This window comes from Odocoileus virginianus, chromosome 23 (assembly GCF_023699985.2).
Source record: "Odocoileus virginianus isolate 20LAN1187 ecotype Illinois chromosome 23, Ovbor_1.2, whole genome shotgun sequence".
In the NCBI taxonomy this organism is placed as follows: domain Eukaryota; kingdom Metazoa; phylum Chordata; class Mammalia; order Artiodactyla; family Cervidae; genus Odocoileus; species Odocoileus virginianus.
Window position 1 is genome coordinate 31578961 of NC_069696.1, and position 21162 is coordinate 31600122.

General features: G+C 37.4%; 1 protein-coding gene across 3 annotated transcripts in view; it reads right to left on the minus strand.

Annotated features, from left to right (window-relative positions):
- The window catches only part of ITPR2 (inositol 1,4,5-trisphosphate receptor type 2), a 567579-nt gene that overhangs the window by 382204 nt on the left and 164213 nt on the right, over positions 1–21162 (minus strand). For all 3 annotated transcript variants that reach the window (XM_070453823.1, XM_070453822.1, XM_070453824.1), the window contains exons 11-15: positions 16801–16952; positions 12330–12429; positions 11664–11824; positions 3493–3634; positions 972–1133 (exon numbers count right to left, since the gene is read on the minus strand). In XM_070453823.1, the coding sequence (XP_070309924.1) occupies positions 972–1133; positions 3493–3634; positions 11664–11824; positions 12330–12429; positions 16801–16952 (717 nt within the window). The remainder of the gene's footprint in view (positions 1–971; positions 1134–3492; positions 3635–11663; positions 11825–12329; positions 12430–16800; positions 16953–21162) is intronic.

Genomic DNA, 21162 nt, shown 5'->3' on the forward strand with positions numbered 1-21162 from the left:
TGCCTTTCCAGCCCACTCCCACACCATCCTTCTGCATGGACTAAACTCATCACCGAAGTTTCCTGACTATGTACTCATCTCTCCAACTGTCTAAGAGAAACATGGGACACTAATTTACCAAATGATAATTAATTGAAAACAATTTTGTATTAAGCAGATGTATATTACTGAGCCCACTGAATATTATATTATATTTTAAGACAAAAATGAGACGAAGTTCTACATGAGTTGGCAACTTTAAGCTATATCTCTGGATACACGTGGGTTCCCTGCCCTCCAAGGTTAGGTGTATCTTGTGATAAACCTGCCCTTCTAGCATCTATTATTCTCTTTTCAGAAATCTCTGTTCACTAAAATGCCAGTTCCCATACAATTTCTGAAAATGATTCTTTTTTTTTAAATGATTCCTATCATATTCAAACGCTCCCTTCTCCAAGCACCCTTCCTGGGCTACCTTAGCTGAGCTCCTCTCTCTCCTGAATTCCCACAATACTGTCTTATCTCCCCTACCCGCTCCATGACTCTGCCTTACATTCCAGATGCACATCATATTTTTTCCACCAGACAATGAACTCTTTAGCCTACACATGACGGGGTGTTTCACATGTTTCTAGAAATGCCAACAAATGTCTCATTCCTCTTTACATAATAAATTCAGCATGTCTCCTGCCCAGCAGGAGCTAATACCGTGCACACACAAGGACTCAGCCATCCTCCCTCAACAATTCTAATTTTACAAGGAATAATAAATACAAATGTCATTTCAAACACATTTACAGGTCATTTTTGTGTTATAAAATATTTCAATTATAAAAGAAATGCTTTGGATCACACATAAATGACCAAGAGACAAACATTTCACTGCAAAACAGAATTTCCCATTTCTAATTTCTATGTCTTGGAACTGTAACCAAACAACTTTGCCCATAGTTTAAATGTTAAAAAGATAAAAAGGAGGGCCATCCTTGAACCTGATTTTTCCGGTAATCCTGCTGCGAATGTCTCAGCACACGGTAACACAGCCTCAGCATGTACTTATAGGGAGCGTATCTTTGGTCCCCCAGATCTTCAAGTCTCAACATTGAGCCTTCTCCTGCTTTCTCCTTAAAGGGTGCTTTAAGAATCCCAAATACCTATTAAGAAAACAACAACAACTATGACTTATTCTGAGGAATGGAGGTGTATGTTTAGAATTTTTAAATTTTTTTATAACAAAGTTGACTCAAAAAGGCTTTTGTAATATTTGAGTAGAATTAGTGTAAAGTAAAAAAATAAAAGAAAGATTTTGGGGGGAATACAAGACCAACATATTAAGGGACAGAAAAATACTGCTAAAAGTATTCCCTAAATTAAGTGACAAAATAATATTTAAATAAAATGCTTCATTTTGTTTAGAAATTCCACTTTATTAAAATAAAAAAATACCCGGGAAGTGTTCAAGTTCCCAAATAAGTCAGACAGAAAAAGAAAAAAATCATATGATATCACTTATATGCAGAACCTAAAAAAAAAAAAATCATACAAGTGAATTTATTTTCAAAACAGAAACAGACTCACAAACTAGAAAATGAACTATGGTTACCAGGTGGAAGGTGGGAGGGAGGGCTAAATTGGGAGTTTGGGATTGACGTGTACATAACTGCTATTTTAAAGTAACCAATAAGGACTTACCATAAATAAACAAATATTTGGTTAAAAAATAAAATGAAAAATTTAAAGATTTTAAGTTTTACCAAGTTACATGAACATATTCAGATGAACTAAAATACAGTTTGACTTCAATGGGCTTTACAACTACTTCTATTATTCTCTGTAACTTTCTAAAATCAAAACACTATAAGGAAAATATTTATTTTTCATCTAAAACTCACATCAAAAACTACCTCCAAATATTGCTTTTAAACCTCTTGGTAAAAGAATTAACTGATTATTTATATACATGATGATGTGATCAAATCAATGAATGTATCAACATTCAAAACAAATAAGGAGCCATCTGGGCAAGTGGTGATACCCAGTAACTCGGATTCTTCTTGCAAGAAAATTAGCAGCTGGGAAATATTTAAAAAGCATGACTCTTTTAGGCAACAAGATAGCAGGTAAGATCACCTGGAGATGAACTGGCAGGATGAGTAAATTATTTATAAAAGAGTACCTAGGCAAAGACATGAGGAGTCATACAAGAAAGCAGAATTATCCTCTGTAGTCCATGAAATAAAATATGAATTAAAGTTTCTTCAATAATTCTATTCACTAAACTGTGAATTTTCTATTTATAATACTGAAGTAAAATGTTTGACATATATTGGTTGAAATAATATTAATAAATCATTCAAGGTCCTAAAAGTCCTTGAAATCAAATGTTTTATACAAAAGAAATGCTAATGTTAGAAAAGACTTTTTCTCATTAGATTTGCAACCTTTATTTTATTTTAGAAAAATGTTGGAAAAAAAAAAAGAAAAATGTTGATTTTATATATCCTGACAATCAGCTACAGAATATTAATTTATAATGTCTAATGTTTTCCTTTCCCAACTCTACAAGAGCATGTATATTAATAACATAAATTTTATTTTTTAAGTATCTTTCTACAGTCTACAATTAAGGCAGAAGCCCATTACTTATATAGCAATTAACAGAATAAAAAGAATGCACGAAGGTAGGCATGTCCAAATGTGCATAGTATTAGGGAGTAAATTAATTTGCTGGCACGTGATGAACAACTTCAGGAAGACATAGCATAGGAACATTTCTCGACTTTCAGGGAAAAAACTAGAATACTGTAAAGAGTACTTGAGGCTAATGAATAGCCTGCCCTACTTTTTGAGGGGAAAATGGGAAAAAAGTAGGAAGCAGATGGAGATGGCAGCTTCCAAGCTCCCCTGGAAATTCTACTTAGAACATTATTACAGCATGTTTTCTGGAGACAGTTTGACCATGTAGGTTTTTCAGACGTCTGTGGCAGGCCGTCTTCAAGATGGCCCCCAGTGAACCCTGCCTCCTGGAATTACACTCTTGTGGAATCCTGTCTTCTTGACTGTGAGCTGGAATTATTGGCTCACTTCTAACTAAGAGAACAAGGTAAAAATGACGAGATTTACAATTTCTAAGATTAGGTTACAAAAAGACTATGGCCTCCGCCTGGAGGCCCTCTCTTCTTCTGTCTTGGATCCCTCACTTCTAAGGAACACAGCCTGCCTAGTCTTGAGGCAGTCCTGTGGAGAGGCCCAGGGGAGTGAGCTGGGTAATAAATCCTCCCCGTTTGAGCCTCGAGATGACCACAACCCAGCCAAGACCTTGACGGCAGCCTGTGAAACACCGTGAGCAAGAACTGCCCACCTAAACCACCCCTAGATTCCTAATCCACAGAAAACTAAGTATCTGCTGGCTTCAGACACTAAGTTTTGGGGTAATTTGTTATACATCAATAGGTAACTAATACAAGAACTTTCCTGATACTATAATTCAAAAGATAAAATATGCAAAATCACCTGTGCCAATATGTTTTGTTCCCTCATTAACTTCTGACGTTCTCGGTTTGGCTTGGTGATAAGCACATCTAGAACGTCTTGTCCATTGTTAGGCACATCAGCAACAAAGAAGATAAGGTCTTCCAATAATTTGGTTACAAACCTATCATAAAGAGAAAAGGAAATATTATGGTGTGCTTAATCTTGGGAATATTTTTAAATAAACACTAAAACATTAAAAAGTAAAAGTATTTTTATAATAAAATCATTTAATGAAATAACTAATACAGTAAATACTTAAATCTTTGCAAAGAGCATCCCTTCTTCAGTTCCACCAACCCCTACTCCCACCTCCAACTCTAATCAAGTATTTGCAAAGACAATTATGAAATAAAATGCCATGAGTCCCCAAACCAGAGGTGTTGAGAGGATAACACCCATCAGCAGATGCTTTTTCATGACTGACTCACAAAGAAGGGTATTTTGGCTTTCTGAGAGAACAGCTAAACTAAATTCTTAAACTCAAATTTGTTCTTTTTTATTGTCAACTCAACTACATTTTCTAATCTTTACCACATTACAATTTCTCCCTGTACAGAATAGGAAAAACTTAAATGACCTGCAAAGAGGGACAAGAGCAAGCCATCATATCTCTAAATTGTTCTGAAAGTATTAACTGATCTATAAAAATCATAACACCCTAAATTCATACACTAATGTTTACCTTTAATTCTACATTTTGGCTATTTTTTTTTAACTATTACTTGAACTTTAGTGGTGTCTGGCCCCTAAAGTGTCTGGAGAGCCCTCCCGCCCTTAGCTTTCTTCTTCCTCCTTCCTGCGTTTTATCATTTTCTGTGTGACTGTTTTTTGTAAAATTCATACAGGCACTAAACCACCAGGGAAGTGCATCATATATGAATTTTTTAATACTACAAAAACTATCTAACAGATATTTAAATAAACTTTATCCAAGAAGATGTCATATATATGCATGATGGAATGCTACTCCAGGAATGAAATAGTATCATTTGAGCAACATGGATGGACCTAGAGATTATCATACTGAGTGAAGTTAAAGTCAGACAAAAAAAGACAAATACCATATGATATCACTTGTATGTGGAATCTAAAACATGACACAAATGAATTTATTTACAATGGTTTAACATTTAACAGAAACACAGACATGGAAAACAAACATGGTTACAAAAGCAGGCACAGGGTGGGGGAGGAATAAATTAGGAATTTGAGATTAGCAGATACAAACTACCATATATAAAACAGATAACAAGGTCCTACTTCGTAGCACAGGGAACTATATTCAACATTCTATAATAAACCATAATGAAAAAGCATATGTATATTTATATATAACTAAATCACTTTACAGTAGAATCTAACACAACATTGTAAATCAACTATATTTCAATAAATAAGTTTTATCCATATACATCAGCATAATTATTCACTGTTATTAGTATGATCAATCAAGATCACATCAACAAAAGAACTACAATTTAAGAGATTCAGTGACTCTAGAAATGTGTGGAATGTATTCAGTTATGAAGCACCTTGATCTTATCTCCAGATTCAACTCCTGCAAGGGAGTGGAGCCAAGTGGATACACCTATAATCCAGAATTTAGCCACCACATCCAAATTCAGCACACCTCCAAGGTTCATAAACTTACTCAAAATTCCAGAGATATTATGTTTTCTTGTGTGCCTATTTTAAATTTTAATCCAATCTGTTTCTTTTCAACAACATGTTTTAGGAATAGGATTCACTGACATAACTTCTAGGGGCAACACAGAAATGTAAAACATGATTTCTACACATCAAAATGTGGTGTGAATTTCTTTCAAAATTGTGACTCAACATCTTCTAAATTATTCTGTTGTCCTTAAGAGAAATAATAAAATATTTACTTCGAGCTCAGACTTCTTCAGCAAGCTAAAATTGAGCTGAGCCGCAAGGGCTCAATCTACAAGTCCAGTCCAAGCATAAATACATTTGCATTTTCTTTTTAGAAGTATTGGTATTTTTTTTCTCTTGCTGTTTAGAGGATATTGTATTCAGGTGTTTAGTTATCTAAGAAAGCACAACTCTGGGGGAAACTACAAATGCCTCTGCTTCAAACTCTTCCAGATGGCTTACAAATTAATGATGGTGGAGATGTAGATGTAGAGAGTGATCTTGCGGACACAGCAGGGGAAGGAGAGGGTAGGACAAATTGAGAAAGTAGCTTTGACATATATACACTACCATATGTAAAACAGGTCTAGTGGGAAGTTGCTATATAACACAGGGAGCCTTGCCTGGTGCTCTGTGATGACCTCGAGGGGTAGGATAGGGGGGATGGGAGGGAGGCTCAAGAGGAAGGGGCTATATATATAGTTACCACTGATTATCAATGTTGTGCAGCAGAGACCAACACAAGATTGTAAAGCAATTATCTTCCAATTAAAAATAAATTAAAAACTGGTGATAGCTAATGGAATGATGATGAAGAAAATTAACAGTCTTGACTGAGAATGACTATACATTAACCTTATTTGCAGAGCCCACCTCCCCTAATGATGAGGCAATGATAGCCAAGAAAATGAGTCTTCTCTTTTGACCTCCAAAACTGTTGAAACCTTATTTTTGTCTTCTCACCTCAGGCATCCCATCTGTGGCAAATAAAACTGATTTTGTCAGTTTAGACCAAATTACAATTCTATACTGGGAGATGGGTGAAAGTGAAAGTGAAGTCGCTCAGTTATGTCCGACTCTTTGTGACCCCATGGACTGTAGCCTACCAGGCTCCTCTGTCCATGGGATTCTCCAGGCAAGAATATTGGAGTGGGTTGCCATTTCCTTCTCCAGGAGATCTTCCCAACCCAGGGATTGAACCTGGGTCTCCCGCATTTTGGGCAGACGCTTTACTGTCTGAGCCCCCAGGGAGATGGGTGAGTCCTTTAATCATCCAAACTTAGTGATTTCCTTTTACTAAAAAATTTTTGTGAATTTTTTTACCATATGCAGCCATGATAGACAAAATATATATTTTAAAAAGACATACCTAAAACACAACAAAAAACACTGTCAACCAGGAATGAAATAAGAAACACTGTGATGAGCAAGGATAATATTCAGTACCAGCAAGACAAGGGGGACTGAAAGCATGTGGCAGGGAACTAAACTAAAGATACAAAAGCAGAGACTAAAGCAGGGTGTCTCCATCTCTTAAAGGAACCCTAAAAGTATTGTGACCCCTGTTCCAGTCCTGGCTGTGCAGTGGGTGATAGGAGGAAAGAGAGGAAGCACACACAGGACTGGACTCAACCACCTGCAATCTCAATGGCTAAAACCTCAAATTACCAGAGGACATGAATTCTCAGCTCTCAATATCAGATCTGGCTCGGACTTGTTGAGATGAGCCAGGTGGAGGCAACCATAAAATTAATAAAGAAGATGAGAGAATGCAAAGAGAGAATAAGAAAAAAATTTTCACTCAAGAAGAACCTGCATATTTAAATTTCAAAGCACAAGATTAAAACCGACATTAAGAAAGCCATCCATCATACTAAAAAACCAGGAGGCCACTTCATTACCAAAAAAATGCAAGTAACAGTACAATTTTAAAATAACTTTTAAATCAGTGTGCTTCCAATCTTCAAAGAGTTAAGAAAACAATTACATACCAAAGAAGACAATATACATAAAAGAGGGCAGATACAAATGAAGAAAATGTGGCTATGCAAAAGAGCCAATAGAAATCTGAGAAACAAAATTATAATCATTTAAATAAAAATATAATGCATGAAGGTAAAATACTACACACACGTTCTAAGAAAATGTGGTGACTTATAAACAGTATCAAAAAAATCAATCTAGGAAGCAGGACAGATTTCAAAAGGCAAATTATAAAAGGAAAGTTAAGACACAAAGGCGATGAATTAAGAGGATTCAACACACATCTAATAGGAGTTCCAGAAGAGAGATTAGAGGAAAAGATAAGAAATATTTGAAGGAAAATGGCTGAAAATTTTCCAGAAATGAAGAAAAATATAAGTATTCTGATTTAAAGTATGCCCTAAGCATCAAGTGGGAAAAACAAAATTAAAAATTACTTGTAAACACATTGTAATGAAACTTTGGGACATCAAAAAGACAAAAGAAAAAAATCTACAAAATTATCAGAAAGTAAAGAAAAATGCCAATAAAGAATAGCAATTCTTAACGGCAACAAGACACAACAGAAAATAACTGTTACAACTTTAAAATACTAAAGAAAAAGAATTGTCAAACTGGCATTTCATACATAAAGTATCAGTTTAAAAAGGAGGGAAAATAAAGACATCCCCATATAAAGATTAATAAGATTTATAACTTCATTGAATAGACTAAAGAAAAAATTTCAGCAAAAAGAAAAGTGAACCCAGAGAGGAGTGAAATGCAAGGAATAAAAGCAACAAGAACAAAAGGTAAAATGCATTAAGAAATATAATGAATAACTGAAAAATAATTTTAGGAACTAAATTTTCAGAAAAAAAGTGATACATCAAAATCTAGATGATATAAGCAATTTAAAGGATAAACTCAGAACTATGCATCTAGACAACTAGTCTCCCCCAAAAACAGATGGGAAGTAGAATAGCAGAGAATAATCAAAGCATTCTGAAGTATTTTTCTCCCATGAGAGAAAGAATACTTTCTTTCTAGACAACTAGTCCCCCCCCAAAAACAGATGGGAAGTAGAATAGCAGAGAATAATCAAAGCATTCTGAAGTATTTTTCTCCCATGAGAGAAAGAAATATTTTCAAGTTGTGTAAAAAAGAATATATAGCTGAAATGGGCAAGGGCCCATATACCATATGGGCACTTGCAAAAGAATAGGAATAGGATCTACAGCCTCTAAACTAGAAGTAAAAATGGGGAGAAAATACAAACTTAACCATTCTAACAGAAAGGAGGAAAGAAAAAGAGGGAAAAGAAGAAAAGTTATACAGGAGAAAGAAAATAACAAAATATGATACCCATTGGTATTCAAATAAGTCCAAACACATTATTTAACAAATCAAGGTAATTAAGATTTAGCAAATTCAAATAGACTATCAGATTATATTTTTAAAATCCTGCTCACAAGACATTAACAAAGCAAAATGACTGGCAAATCTGAAACAAATGGATATTGAAAAAAGGCATCTACTCAAACACTAAACAAAGGATACTGGTGTCAAGACAGGAATATCAAGCAAGTAAAATTCAAAAGGGAATGACACTGCTATAGGAATACATTAACTCTGTATCAGAAGGACATTTGATCTAGTGATCACATGTTGGATGGTCCCTGTTATAGAGTCTGAGCTATCTCAAGGAACTGGAGCCAATACTCAAGCCCGTAAATTGCATGAAGATGTGAATGGAGTCTCTGCTGTTCATGGCTGCATTGCCACTGTGTGTAAACTGTCCTAGGAACACTACACAGTTTTAACAAACAAGGAAATCCTGTCACATATGACAATATGAGTGAACCTGCTTTGTGAAATAAACCAGTCACAGAAGGACAAACACTGCATGATTCCACTTACATGAGGAGTGACTGCTTCCTTAAACGTTGCTCCTTACTGTCAAACTATGTTTCAAAATGCTTATACCAATTACCTCTTGGAAAGCAAGGAGATCAAACCAGTCAATCCTAAGGGAAATCAGTCCTGAATACTCATCAGAAGGACTGATGCTGAAAGCTTCCAATACTTTGGCCACCTGATGTGAAGAACTGACTCACTGGAAAGGACCCTGATGCTGGGAAAGATTGAAGGCAGGAGGAAAAGAGGACAGAGAATGAGATGGTTGCATGGCATCACCGACACGATGGACATGAGTTTGAGCAAGGTCTGGGAGTTGGTGATGGACAAGGAAGCCTGGCGTGCTGCAGTCCATGGGTTTGCAAAGAGTCGGACAGGACTGAGCAACTGAACTGAACTGATACCAATTATCATTTCACCAGCTGTGCATGAGAGTTTCAGTGTGTGAATGCCTGGGAAACTGGTAATTTCTTATTTTTCTTATTCAAATTGAAAGGTATGTAGCAGACCATGAAGTGGAGAAACAGAGAATGCTTGTGTTCTGGTGTGTTGGAAAACCATGGACTTTAAAAACACATATGATTAAATACCCCACTTACAGTGTGACCTTACCTGATTGGCTTAAACTTTCAATTTCCCTTTATGTAGAATGGGAATAATGTCCATATCAAGGCTGTTTGAAGGACTAGAGAAATACATTTACAGTGCCTAACATAGTACCAGTATAAAGTAGGGATGAAATGACTAATGGCTATCAGTATCACTCTTTCTTACTCATTTCCAAAATGGAATGAGTGGAGGAATCAAAGATCCAGTTTCTTCCAGCGTCTTCAAGCCAGTTACAAGGGCAGAAAGCTACATTTTTGCAGACTGTTTTCAGGTATTATATAACATGTTTGCTTTGTGGGACTTGAGCATAGAAATGTATCTTGAATAAATAAGAACAAAAAAGTGCAAAACTTTTAGGGCCTTTAAAACTCCAAACCCAAATATTAAATCAAGTGCATCAAAAGGCATCTCTTATGAAACATTTAAAAGGAAAGATCGGAAAGTAACTCAAAACAACTGTGTTCAAGCCTAACTAAAATAGAAAAATGTAAACATTCCCCAGACTTTAATGTTACCATTTTCATTAATGCATCAGGATCTGCTCATTGAGAAGCAGGTGTGCTGCCATGGAGACCATTCTGCGTAGTTCCTTAGAGTCATTCATTCACCTGAGAGCTACTGCAAGAGCTGACAACTGACTCTTGATGATTTAAAAGTTATTCTAGCTCATGCAGCTCAATACCAGAAAAATAAAAAGAACAACCCAATCAAAATACAGGCCAAAGAACTAAAAAGACATTTCTCCAAAGAAGACATACAGATGGCTAACAAACACATGAAAAGAAGCTCAACATCACTCATTATCAGAGAAATGCAAATCAAAACCACAATGAGTAATATTCCATGGTGTATATGTACCACAGCTTCCTTATCCATTCGTCTGCTGATGGACATCTAGGTTGCTTCCATGTCCTGGCTATAATAAACAGTGCTGTGATGAACATTGGGGTGCACATGTCTCTTTCAGATCTGGTTTCCTCGGTGTGTATGCCCAGAAGTGGGATTGCTGGGTCATATGGAAGTTCTATTTCCAGTTTTTTAAGAAATCCAAGGCTGATTCATGTCAATGTATGACAAAAACCACTACAATATTGTAAAGTAATTAACCTCCAACTAATAAAAAAAAAAAACCCACAATGAGGTACAATCTCCCGCCGGTCAGAATGGCTGCTATCAAAAAGTCTACAAACAATAAATGCTGGAGAGGGTATGGAAAAAAGGGATTGCAAACTAGTACAGCCACTATGGAGAAGAGTGTAGAGATTCCTTAAAAAACTGGAAACAGAACTGCCATATGACCCAGCAATCCCACTTTTGGGCATACACACCGAGGAAACCAGAACTGAAAGAGACACGTGCACCCCAATGTTCATCGCAGCACTGATTACAATAGCCAGGACATGGAAGCAACCTAGATGTCCATCGGCCGATGAACGGATAAGGAAGCTGTGGTACATATACATGATGGAGTATTACTCAGCTTTGAAAAGAACACATTTGAATCAGTTCTAATGAAGTGGATGAAACTGGAGCCTATTATACAGAGTGAAGTAAGCCAGAAAGAAAAACACCAATACAGTATACTAATGCATATATATGGAATTTTAAAAGATGGTAGCAATGACCCTATATGTGAGACAGCAAAAGAGACACAGATATAAAGAACAGATTTTTGGACTCTGGAGAAGGCGAGGGTGGGATGATTTGAGAGAATAGCATTGAAACATATATATTACCACGTGTGAAACAGATGACCAGTCCAAGTTCAACGCATGAAACAGGGCACTCAAAGCCAGTGCACTGGGACAACCCAGAGGGATGGGAGGGGGAGGGAGGTGGCAGGGGGTTCAGGATGGGGGACACATGTACACCCGTGACTGATTCATGTCAATGTATGGCAAAAACCACCACAATATTGTAAAGTAATTAGCCTCTAATTAAATAAATAAATTTAAAAACATGAATGATAAATACATAAGTAAAAGTCATTCTAGAAAGTTACTAACCTCCTTTCATTTTGAGTTATTGTGCCATTTTCCAGCTTTTTAACTGTAGTCGCCAGCACTTTATTTGCATCATTGGCAAAGTCTAAGTCTCGGACCTCGGACAGTGGGACAGACACAATGGCAAACGCTTCTTTATCTTCTTTTGTTTGGCAAGTTCCAATCTGCAATGTATTTTTCCATTAAGATTAGTTGCTTTATTAAAAAATGATGCAATACTCTTCAAGTACTAACACATCTTAGTACTGCAGAAGAGGTACAAAACAGAAGTAGATAATCCAAACACAATTCCTACAAGCATCGGCCACTATGAAAAGCTGTAGAGACACAGATCTCTCCTGCCCATTTCCTGCCTTGTTCTCAAAGCCCGACTGGCAGTGTTTCCCTTTTGCCCTTGCCCTTTGCTTCAGTTTCAACAGAGGAGAGGAAATGCCCTTCTGGAATCTTCTTCCCTTTCTACATGCTGCTCCCATTCTCTTGGTATCTCTGCTGCATCTTCTTGAATCACAGCCCTGCAGTGACCTGACTGGTGGGCATGAATCCTTGATGAAATTCATTGCAGTAATTTCTAATATTGACGAAGTGCAGTTCTAAGAACATGTAAGTCATTCCCTAATCCTATTCACACGACATCTGGATGAAAACTAAACCATTCTCGGAAACATTTACCTTCAACATAACTGGCCTCTCTTCATCCATGTCTATGGGGATGCTAGTACTGGTTACCCACGTGTTTGTACATAAATGTCTTAACCGAACATATGAGTTCCTAAAAGAAAAATAATATTTAAAAATGGTTTATAAAAAATTAACACACTTAACATTAACATATTTAACAGTTTCATACATGATATGAATATAAATATATTTTAGGCAATTAACTGAGTGTAGATCAGTAACATTTAAAGGAAAAATCTGACTACAGACTATTTCAAAGCATGCAGTATTATTACCTAGACCAGTGTTTCTCAAAATCTAGACCTTGGACCAGCACCATCAGGATCGCCTGGACACTAGTTAGAAATAAAATTCCAAGGTTCTACCCCAGTCCACTGAATCAGAGAATCTGAGCATGAGGTCCAACAGTGAGTATTTTACCAGCCTTTCCAGGAAATTCTGATGTATACGAAGGTAAGAAGCACTGATGTGTAACCATCTCAGTTATAACGGCTGTCTCACTGCAGTCCCTTTTGTGGTTTAACCATTTGCACATGAAAGTATATAGTGTAGTCAATCCTCAATACTTGCAGATTATGTACTTGTGACAAATTATCTGTAACCCCAAAATCAACTCTTGGGGGCACTTTGGCAGTCTTTCTCAGACATGCATAGAGTAGCAAAAAATTTGATTCCCTGCCATTCACATCCCCAGTGAGGCTGAACAAGGCGATGCCCTGCCTTCTCATTTCTACTCTTAAACTGTCAACAAGTGTCTTTTCGTGGTCTGTATATTACCATTTTTTCACTGTCATTGGGGAATTCATTGTTGAAAACAGTCCAAAGCGTAGTGCTGAAGTGCTGTCTTGTGTTCCTGTAGAGTAAAGCTGTGATGTGCATTACAGAGAAAATACTAATGACAGAGAAGCTTCATCCAGGCATGAGTTACAGTGCTGATGGTCATGAATTCAGTGTTCATGAACCAAAAATATATATTAAGTGAGGTGTCTTTAACCAAAAACACATATAAAACAAGGTTGAGTATTAACTGATTGACAAAAATACTGTGTCCAGAGGCTTGCAGGAACCTAACTCTGTATTTCCCTTAGGAGCAATGGTCCCATATTTGCTAATTCATTTTCTGGCAATAATAAGAACCAATGATAGGTGAATTGTGAGAAAGTGTATGAGAAAGAACAGCTAGAGCTTCCTCTGGCTCAAATATTATCATTTTCAGTGAAACTTAAACAAAATGAATAAAGTGTCCATTAAAAGAAAACCACTGTGGTAAGTTCTCTGCCTTCAAGTTGCAAGAAGTTCAGCAGGAAAGATAACATAAATCCCTATAACACAAGGCAGAAAGCATTAAGGCCTGTAAGAGAAACTCAAATTAAAAAAAAAAAAAAATCAAAGGCTTCAGGGAAAGAGATTTAGTCTCAAACACCATGGTTCTGCTCATTAGTGAAAGTAGATAGAGATTTTCAAAAATCTAGAACAGCAAAGGTCCAATTATTGTCCAAATAATCAGCAAAGGTCCAATTATTGTCCAAATAATCAGCAAAGGTCCAGTACTGAAATACCTCTGTGATACCACTTATCTTCTGCATGGAATTACACAGGAGATGTCATCTGGACTCAGTTATCCTCACCATTGTATTTTAAGCACCTGGAAAGTGGGGCCATAGCTTATTCAGCTCCAAGGTCATTCCCCCTTGTCTTACCCCTGCACTTTTTCTATAGATGCTTATGGAGTCAGTCTAGATGGCTGAGTTCCAAACTAATGAGATCACACTTGAGCATAATAACTTGAAATTTCCAAGAATTCTAGAAATGAATAACTCCTTAGGACCTACACCACAAAAATCCTTTCTTAGAATCTTGAAGCCATTTGAATGTCTAAAATACGAAGGCGCTGGCAGGACTTCCTGGCAGTCCAGGGCTTAAGACTTTGCCTTCCAATGCAGGGTATGGGTTGGATCCCTGGTTGGGGAGCTAAGGTCCCACATGTCTCAAGGCCAAAAAACCAAAACATAAAACAGAAGCAGTATTGTAACAAATTCAATAAAGATTTCAAAAATGGTCCACATCAAAAAAAAAAGTCTTAAATAAATAAAAATAAAAGATGAAGGTATGCATCATAGTGGTTAAGAGCATAGACTGCAAATTCACACACATCAGGATCAAATTCCACCTCATGATCAATCATTGACTGATCAACCGAGTCACACTAAGCCAGTAGTTCCCCAACCTGGCTGCACAGTAGAGTCACCAGACAAGCTTCTGCAGCCTGTTGCCCCAGGCCGCACTGCACATTACTTAAATCAGAATGTCTGGGACTCAGAGAAGGCATCAGGACTTTTTAAAGCTCTCCAAGTGACTTCACCAGTCTCCATGTGGCCAGAGCATAAAGGGCAAAATGCCACACAGATGATTCCAGTTTAAAGCTGACATGAAACGCACGGCATTAACTAGTTCATCCCAGGTGGCTCAGAATGCGAGTGCAATGTGGGAGACCTGGGTTCGACCTCTGGGTGGGGAAGATCTCCGAGAGAAGGAAATGGCAACCCACTACAGTATTCTTGCCTGGGAAATCCCATGGACAAAGGCGTCTGGTGGGCTACAGTCCATGGGGTCACAAAGAGTCAGACACTACTGAGCAATTAAGCACACACAGCACAGCTAGTCTTTAGTTCTGATCTGTTAGAATTGCTGCCAGGATATTTATAAAGAACTTGTCAGAGTGCTCAGCACACAGCAAGAGCTCCAGAGTGATATTACAATAGTAGTTATTACTAAGTGTTCACTAGCACAAGCATTAAAACAACTAATGACAAAGAATATGTTAATACAAAAATCTGTTCTATGAGAAGGGCCCGGCAGCAGCTCTGAATAGTAATAGATGAACCCTTCCACATAGAGCAAGGCTCTGGGGCCTGTCTATACTTTATAGTGAGATCTTTCTACCTTTTCCTTAAGCAAGTTTTCTTGGTTAGAGTTCAAGAAGGACTCTATGTTTGCTGAGTTAAAATCTAAAGTGAGTAGTGAGAGCAAGGATTTATTAAGATGCCATACTCAGAAAAGAAGGTCAGAGACTTGCATCAAGTCAAACCTTCAGCAGGGATCTCTTTACAGATCTCTATTGGTAGCCCAAAGAGAAATGGCTCAGGCAAGGCCAAGATTCAGCTACATTTCGCCCATCCAAGTACCAAACAGGTCTGACTTTGCTTAGCTTCCAAGATCAGGCATGTTCTGGGTGGTGTGACCATAGACTCAGCTACATATCTCATGAATGAGAAACAGCCCAGGAAGCCCAAAGAGCAGTGATTTCTGGCAGTGTTAGCAGAGCAACTTTTTACCTTCTCTGAAAGTAACCTGCACAGTAATGTCTGCATTTTGAGCATGTACCTTCAATCTAACCACTGTGATCTGCCCAAGGCCAAGGACTATCATGCTGGATCAAGGATAATTTAGAACAATCCCACTAAACTTAATAATAAAGGCAAAACTCTATGCACATAGAGATTGCATCCCAGTGCTATTGTTGGAAGGTAGACAGCTGTAGGCCAAAAAAAAAAAAAAAAAAAACTTAATCAAATCCAAACAAAAGAAAGTAAAATATTCTCTCACTTTAAGTTAACAATTACCTCACTAACAATCCTCCTTCCCCCTCTTCATTTAGGTCTACTTGTCTCCTAGCTGGGCCTTCAGCACAGCTAGTAAATTTCAAGATTTTTCCATTTCCTGGTCCTGCTGCTTGAAACACTTCTCCCAGATGGAGAGGGCTTGATCTTTCAAATCATTCAGATCTTTTCTCAAATGTCCTCAATCAGAGAGGTCTCATACCTAATAATAGAACTCTCCATATGCTTCAATTTTTCTTCAAAACATTTTTATTACCTGACCTTATAGTTTGTGCTTATTTGTTTATTACCTCTCTCTCCCATTTGAATTTAAGTTCATAACGAGTTTGCTCACAGTTGTCCTCCCAATGCCAAGGGCAATGCCTGGGAGGTAATCAATGTTCAGTAAAGATTTGTTAATTCAATGACTAAATAAATGAACAAATGGATGAATAAATAAATAAATGAATGAAATCTGGAATTTTACATAATAAAAATGTCATAAGTATTTTTAAATTAATTTTTACTGGAGTACAAAAATGCTGTAAGTATTAATGGAAATGCTTCTAGATTGTTTTTCATTTTAGTAACCACAGGACATCCAAGTAATAGAAATAAATAATTCTTATTAATTTCTCAGAATTTCTCTTGTCCTAAACATTTTACTTATTTGTAAGAATAGAACAACTATGTTAATCTACTCATAAAAGAGGCATGATTTTTTACACTTGCTTTTCACTTATACTTGCTCTCTTGCTGTCACAAAAATTATATTAAAATAATGGTTTTAACTCCTTACCAACCAGTAAAATTATTCAAAGGGACATTATTGTTTAACCTGTTTTTTTGTGTGTTTTTTTTACCTTGGAACCAGGCAGTCCGCTCTCTGAAGAGTCGTGGCATCCAGTTCGAAAAGCGACGCAATGTCATTTCCATGTGGGACTGAGACCAAAGTGTACATGATCTTCTCCCCTGCCTGGCGTTTCTTCTTTGAAGCTGGAAGATCTCCATCTCTCTGTTGAGGTGGTAGAATGTTTTTTACTTTTATTAGGTTTCTTACTAAACTGGGAGAGAAGTTTAAATTTGCATGTATTTCTTCATTGGATTATAGTGATGCCTAGTTCACACACTCCAGAGGACTTAATCTGGGCAAATTATCAAAGCACAATGGTCAAAATAGCGATGGCCCTTCCCTGATATTAAACCTATTTTCACAGTAGTAATTTTGAGCATTCCGCATTTAAAACAAACACAGAGGGACTTCCCTAGTGGTCCACAGGTTAAGAATCCACCTTCCAGTGTAGGTGATGTGGGATTTCAATCCCTGGTTGGGAAGCTAAGATCCCACATGCCTGAGGGCAACTAAACCCATGCACTGCACCCCTGAGCCTGAAAACTCTAGAGCCCATGCTCCACAACTAGAGAAAACCTATACACCACAATGAAGACTCAGCTCAGCCAAAATGAAACAGACAGAAACACAGAGAAGAAACAGTGTGCTGAATCATCTAGATTTCATAAATTGGAAGCATGGAAGTATTTCAGAGTTCCTGCCTAATCCCTAAAACACCACTGGGATATTAACTTGGAGTGAAGGGGAATCAACAGCAGGATTCCCATTCAGTTCACTGGCTATTCTATAAGATCCCAGAAGATGCTATAATGTCAAATAAAGTGAAGTCAAATGGAACAGAAGCCTTTATGAGGAAACTCAGCCAATATTTCTACTACATCCCTACCATTTTAAGCAGAGAACAACACAAGACTGATGATTATGCATTTTCTCTTGAACTTCCCTGAGTTCCTATGTCCCATGGAAGGATTTGATGTATAAGAAAACCAAAAAAGGATACAGCAATTATAATATAAGCTTGTAATACTTCTACATATTTATTGAATCAATTAAATTTGAATATGAGAGGACGGCTGTCATTGTATCATCAAAGAAGTTGAAAGAAAATAGAGGGGGGAAGGAATGCTCAAAGGTAAATGAGAGCAGTTCATATCCAAAGACAAGCTTTGCTTTCAAGGTCGCCATGGCAATGCAGTACTACACCCGATCATTCCAAAATGTTTACTTGAAGCACCATCCCAAGGCTGTGAGCATCATTTTCCTTGGATCAGAAAATCCTTGCCATTTCTTGCTGGTGTCTTCTGTAAATGGTGCACAAATTGGCAACACCACTGACCTACAAATGGGCAGAGGAACTGCCAGGGTCCAAAGTAGAAGCAGGATTGCTATCTGCTAAATCTCCCACAGCCTAGCAGTACCTGGCAGCTCTTGGCATCTTTCACTTATAGGCCCTCCACAAAGACCCAAGTTCAAACGCAAATGAAGATAGGAGTCTGGCAAACTCTCCCCAGGTAGTTTAACCCTGGTAACAGTTGTTTCTTATCAGTAAGTATGAACTATGTTTATTCGTCAGAAAAAGGTCACTTACTACACATTAGAAGGAAGTATAGGGAAATAGGAAAGAAGGAAATGCAAAAACAGTAAGCAAATTACACTTGTGAATTTACACAAAGCTTCTCAGGGTACCCAAACCATTCCTTGGTTGTTCTTGCTAATCTTACAACAAAAACTTGAGAAAAAGGAAGAACATTATTTCATTTAAACAAAGAGATGAGTGCAGTTACCTGCCGGAGATGAAAGATGAGGGAAGGAGAGAAGGAAAGAGGATGGAGAGGGGGAGGACCAAAGGAGAATGTGGGGGAGGAAAGAGAAAGGAGAGGAGAAAGAAGGGAACGAGATGGGGAGGAGGGAATAAAAAGGGGGAAAGGAGAGGGGAAGAGGAAGGAGAAGCGAGCAGCTAGAGCAGCAGTGAATGCCCAACTCCAAATTTAACCAGCCATATCTCAAGCCATATCACCCAAAGCCAGAGGCCTGGTCTGCAGCCCTTAGGCATTGAGTGAGTCACTCCTCAAAGAACAGGCATAAACTCAATAGTTAACAACCTTCTTTAAGGTTTCTGAAAAAATTTTCATGGGTCAGAAGACCCAATTCACAGCCATCTGCATTGACGGCATGGAAATCTGTGAATTGAAAACAAACGTCTTTGAAAGGGCAAAACACCATCCTATCTTGACAGAAGAAAACCTAAATGTCTTTAAATAACCCAATAGAAATGGCCTGGCCAGACAAGTAAGTTAGGAAAGAAGGCAGCCTGGGTAACATTATAGCTCAGGCTCATGGAATCTCAAGCTTGGGAAAGATTTTCATAGATCATCTGTGAGCTAAAAACACTTCTTCCCAAATAAATCTCTGGCAGCAGCTAGTCAAGTGAAATTCTATTACTTGAAATTTATTCCTTTGCATCAGGAAAACACTGGTCTTTAATTATTCCCTACTGAAATTTAGGCAGCCTTTGTACAGTTTCGTTTATTTCCTGTATTTCAACTCTCACGGACAGTTGAGGGGAAGAGTCTAAAGAAAGAAAAATAATTGGAATGAGAAGGTCAAAATAAGGGAAGGAATGGGAAGTGTGGGCACTAGAAGGAAAATAGGAATGTGCGAGAAAAATATGACACCAAAAGCACTTTCAATGAAAAATAATGATTGATAATCAAGCTTCCATGAAAACAGATTTCTCCTGCTCTGTGAAAGACACAGTCAAAAGAATGAGAAGATAAGCCACAGACTGGGAGAAAATACTTACAAAAGAAATATTTAATAAAGGACTGGTATCTAAAATATACAGAGAACTCTTAAAATTCAATAATATGAAAACCATTCATTCAATTTTTAAAAGGGCAAAAGACCTGAACAGATACCTCACCAAAGATGACATACAGATGGTAGATACATATATGAAAAGATGATCAATATCAAATGTCATTAGGGGGTAGCAAATTCTCTAATTAGATCTCACTTGCAGCAATGATATACCATATACACCTACTGAATGGCCAAAATCCAAAACAGTGGCAACACCAAAGGCTGACGAAGATGTGCAACATGAACTCTCATTCATCACTGGTGGGAATGAAAAATAATGGTACAGTCACTTTGGAAGACATTTCAATGGTTTCACGCAAAACAAAACACACTCTAATACCATATGATTCAGCAATGATGCTCCTTGTTATTTACCCATATGAGCTGAAAAGCTATGTCCACACAAAAACTTGCATCACAGCTTTATTCATACCTACCAAAACATAAAAGCAAACAAAATACCTTTCAGTAGGTGAGTGAATAATAAACTGTGGGACATTCAAACAATCAAATGTTATTCAGTACTAGAAAGAAATGAACTATCAAGCCATGAAAAGACATGAGGAAACCTTAAAGGCACAGTTAAAATGAAAAAAGCCAATGTGAAAAAGCTACATACTGTGTGACTTCCAATATATGGCAGTATGATATTCTGGAAAAAGCAAAATTATGGCACAGTAAAAAGATCAGTGGCTGCCAGGGATGGGAGGGGAATGAGTAGGAAAAACACAGAGGATTTTTAAAGCAATGTAACTATTCTGTATGAAACTTTTATGGTGGGTACATGTCATTATACTTGAATCAAAGAGATAGAAAGTTCTACACCAAGAGTGAACCCTAAGGTAAACTCTGGACTTTGGGTGATAATGATGTGCCAAGGTAGGTTAACCAGTGTAATAAATGTACCAAATAGATGCACTACTCTGGTAAAGGATGCTCATAGTAGGGGACGCTGTACTTTTGTGCAGGCAGGGGTATATGGGAACCGTCTGTATCTTTTTTTTTTTTTCTTTTTTTTTTTTTTTTTTAATTTTTATTAGTTGGAGGCTAATTACTTTACATCATTACAGTAGTTTTTGTTATACATTGATATGAATTAGCCATGGATTTACATGTACTCCCCATCCCGGTCCCCCCTCCCACCTCCCTCTCCACCCAATCCCTCTGGGTCTTCCCAGTGCACCAGGCCCGAGCACTTGTCTCATGCTCCCAACCAAGGCTGGTGATCTGTTTCACCCTAGATAATATACATGTTTCAATGCTGTTCTCCTGAAACATCCCACCCTCGCCTTCTCCCAGAGTCCACAAGTCTGTTCCAAAAAAGAATTCATTTGAATCAGTTCTAATGAGATGGATGAAACTGGAGCCCATTATACAGAGCGAAGTAAGCCAGAAAGATAAAGACCATTACAGCATACTAACACATATATACGGACTTTAGAAAGATGGTACCGTCTGTATCTTACATTGAATGTTGCTATGCATCTAAAATGCTCTTTACAAATGCCTG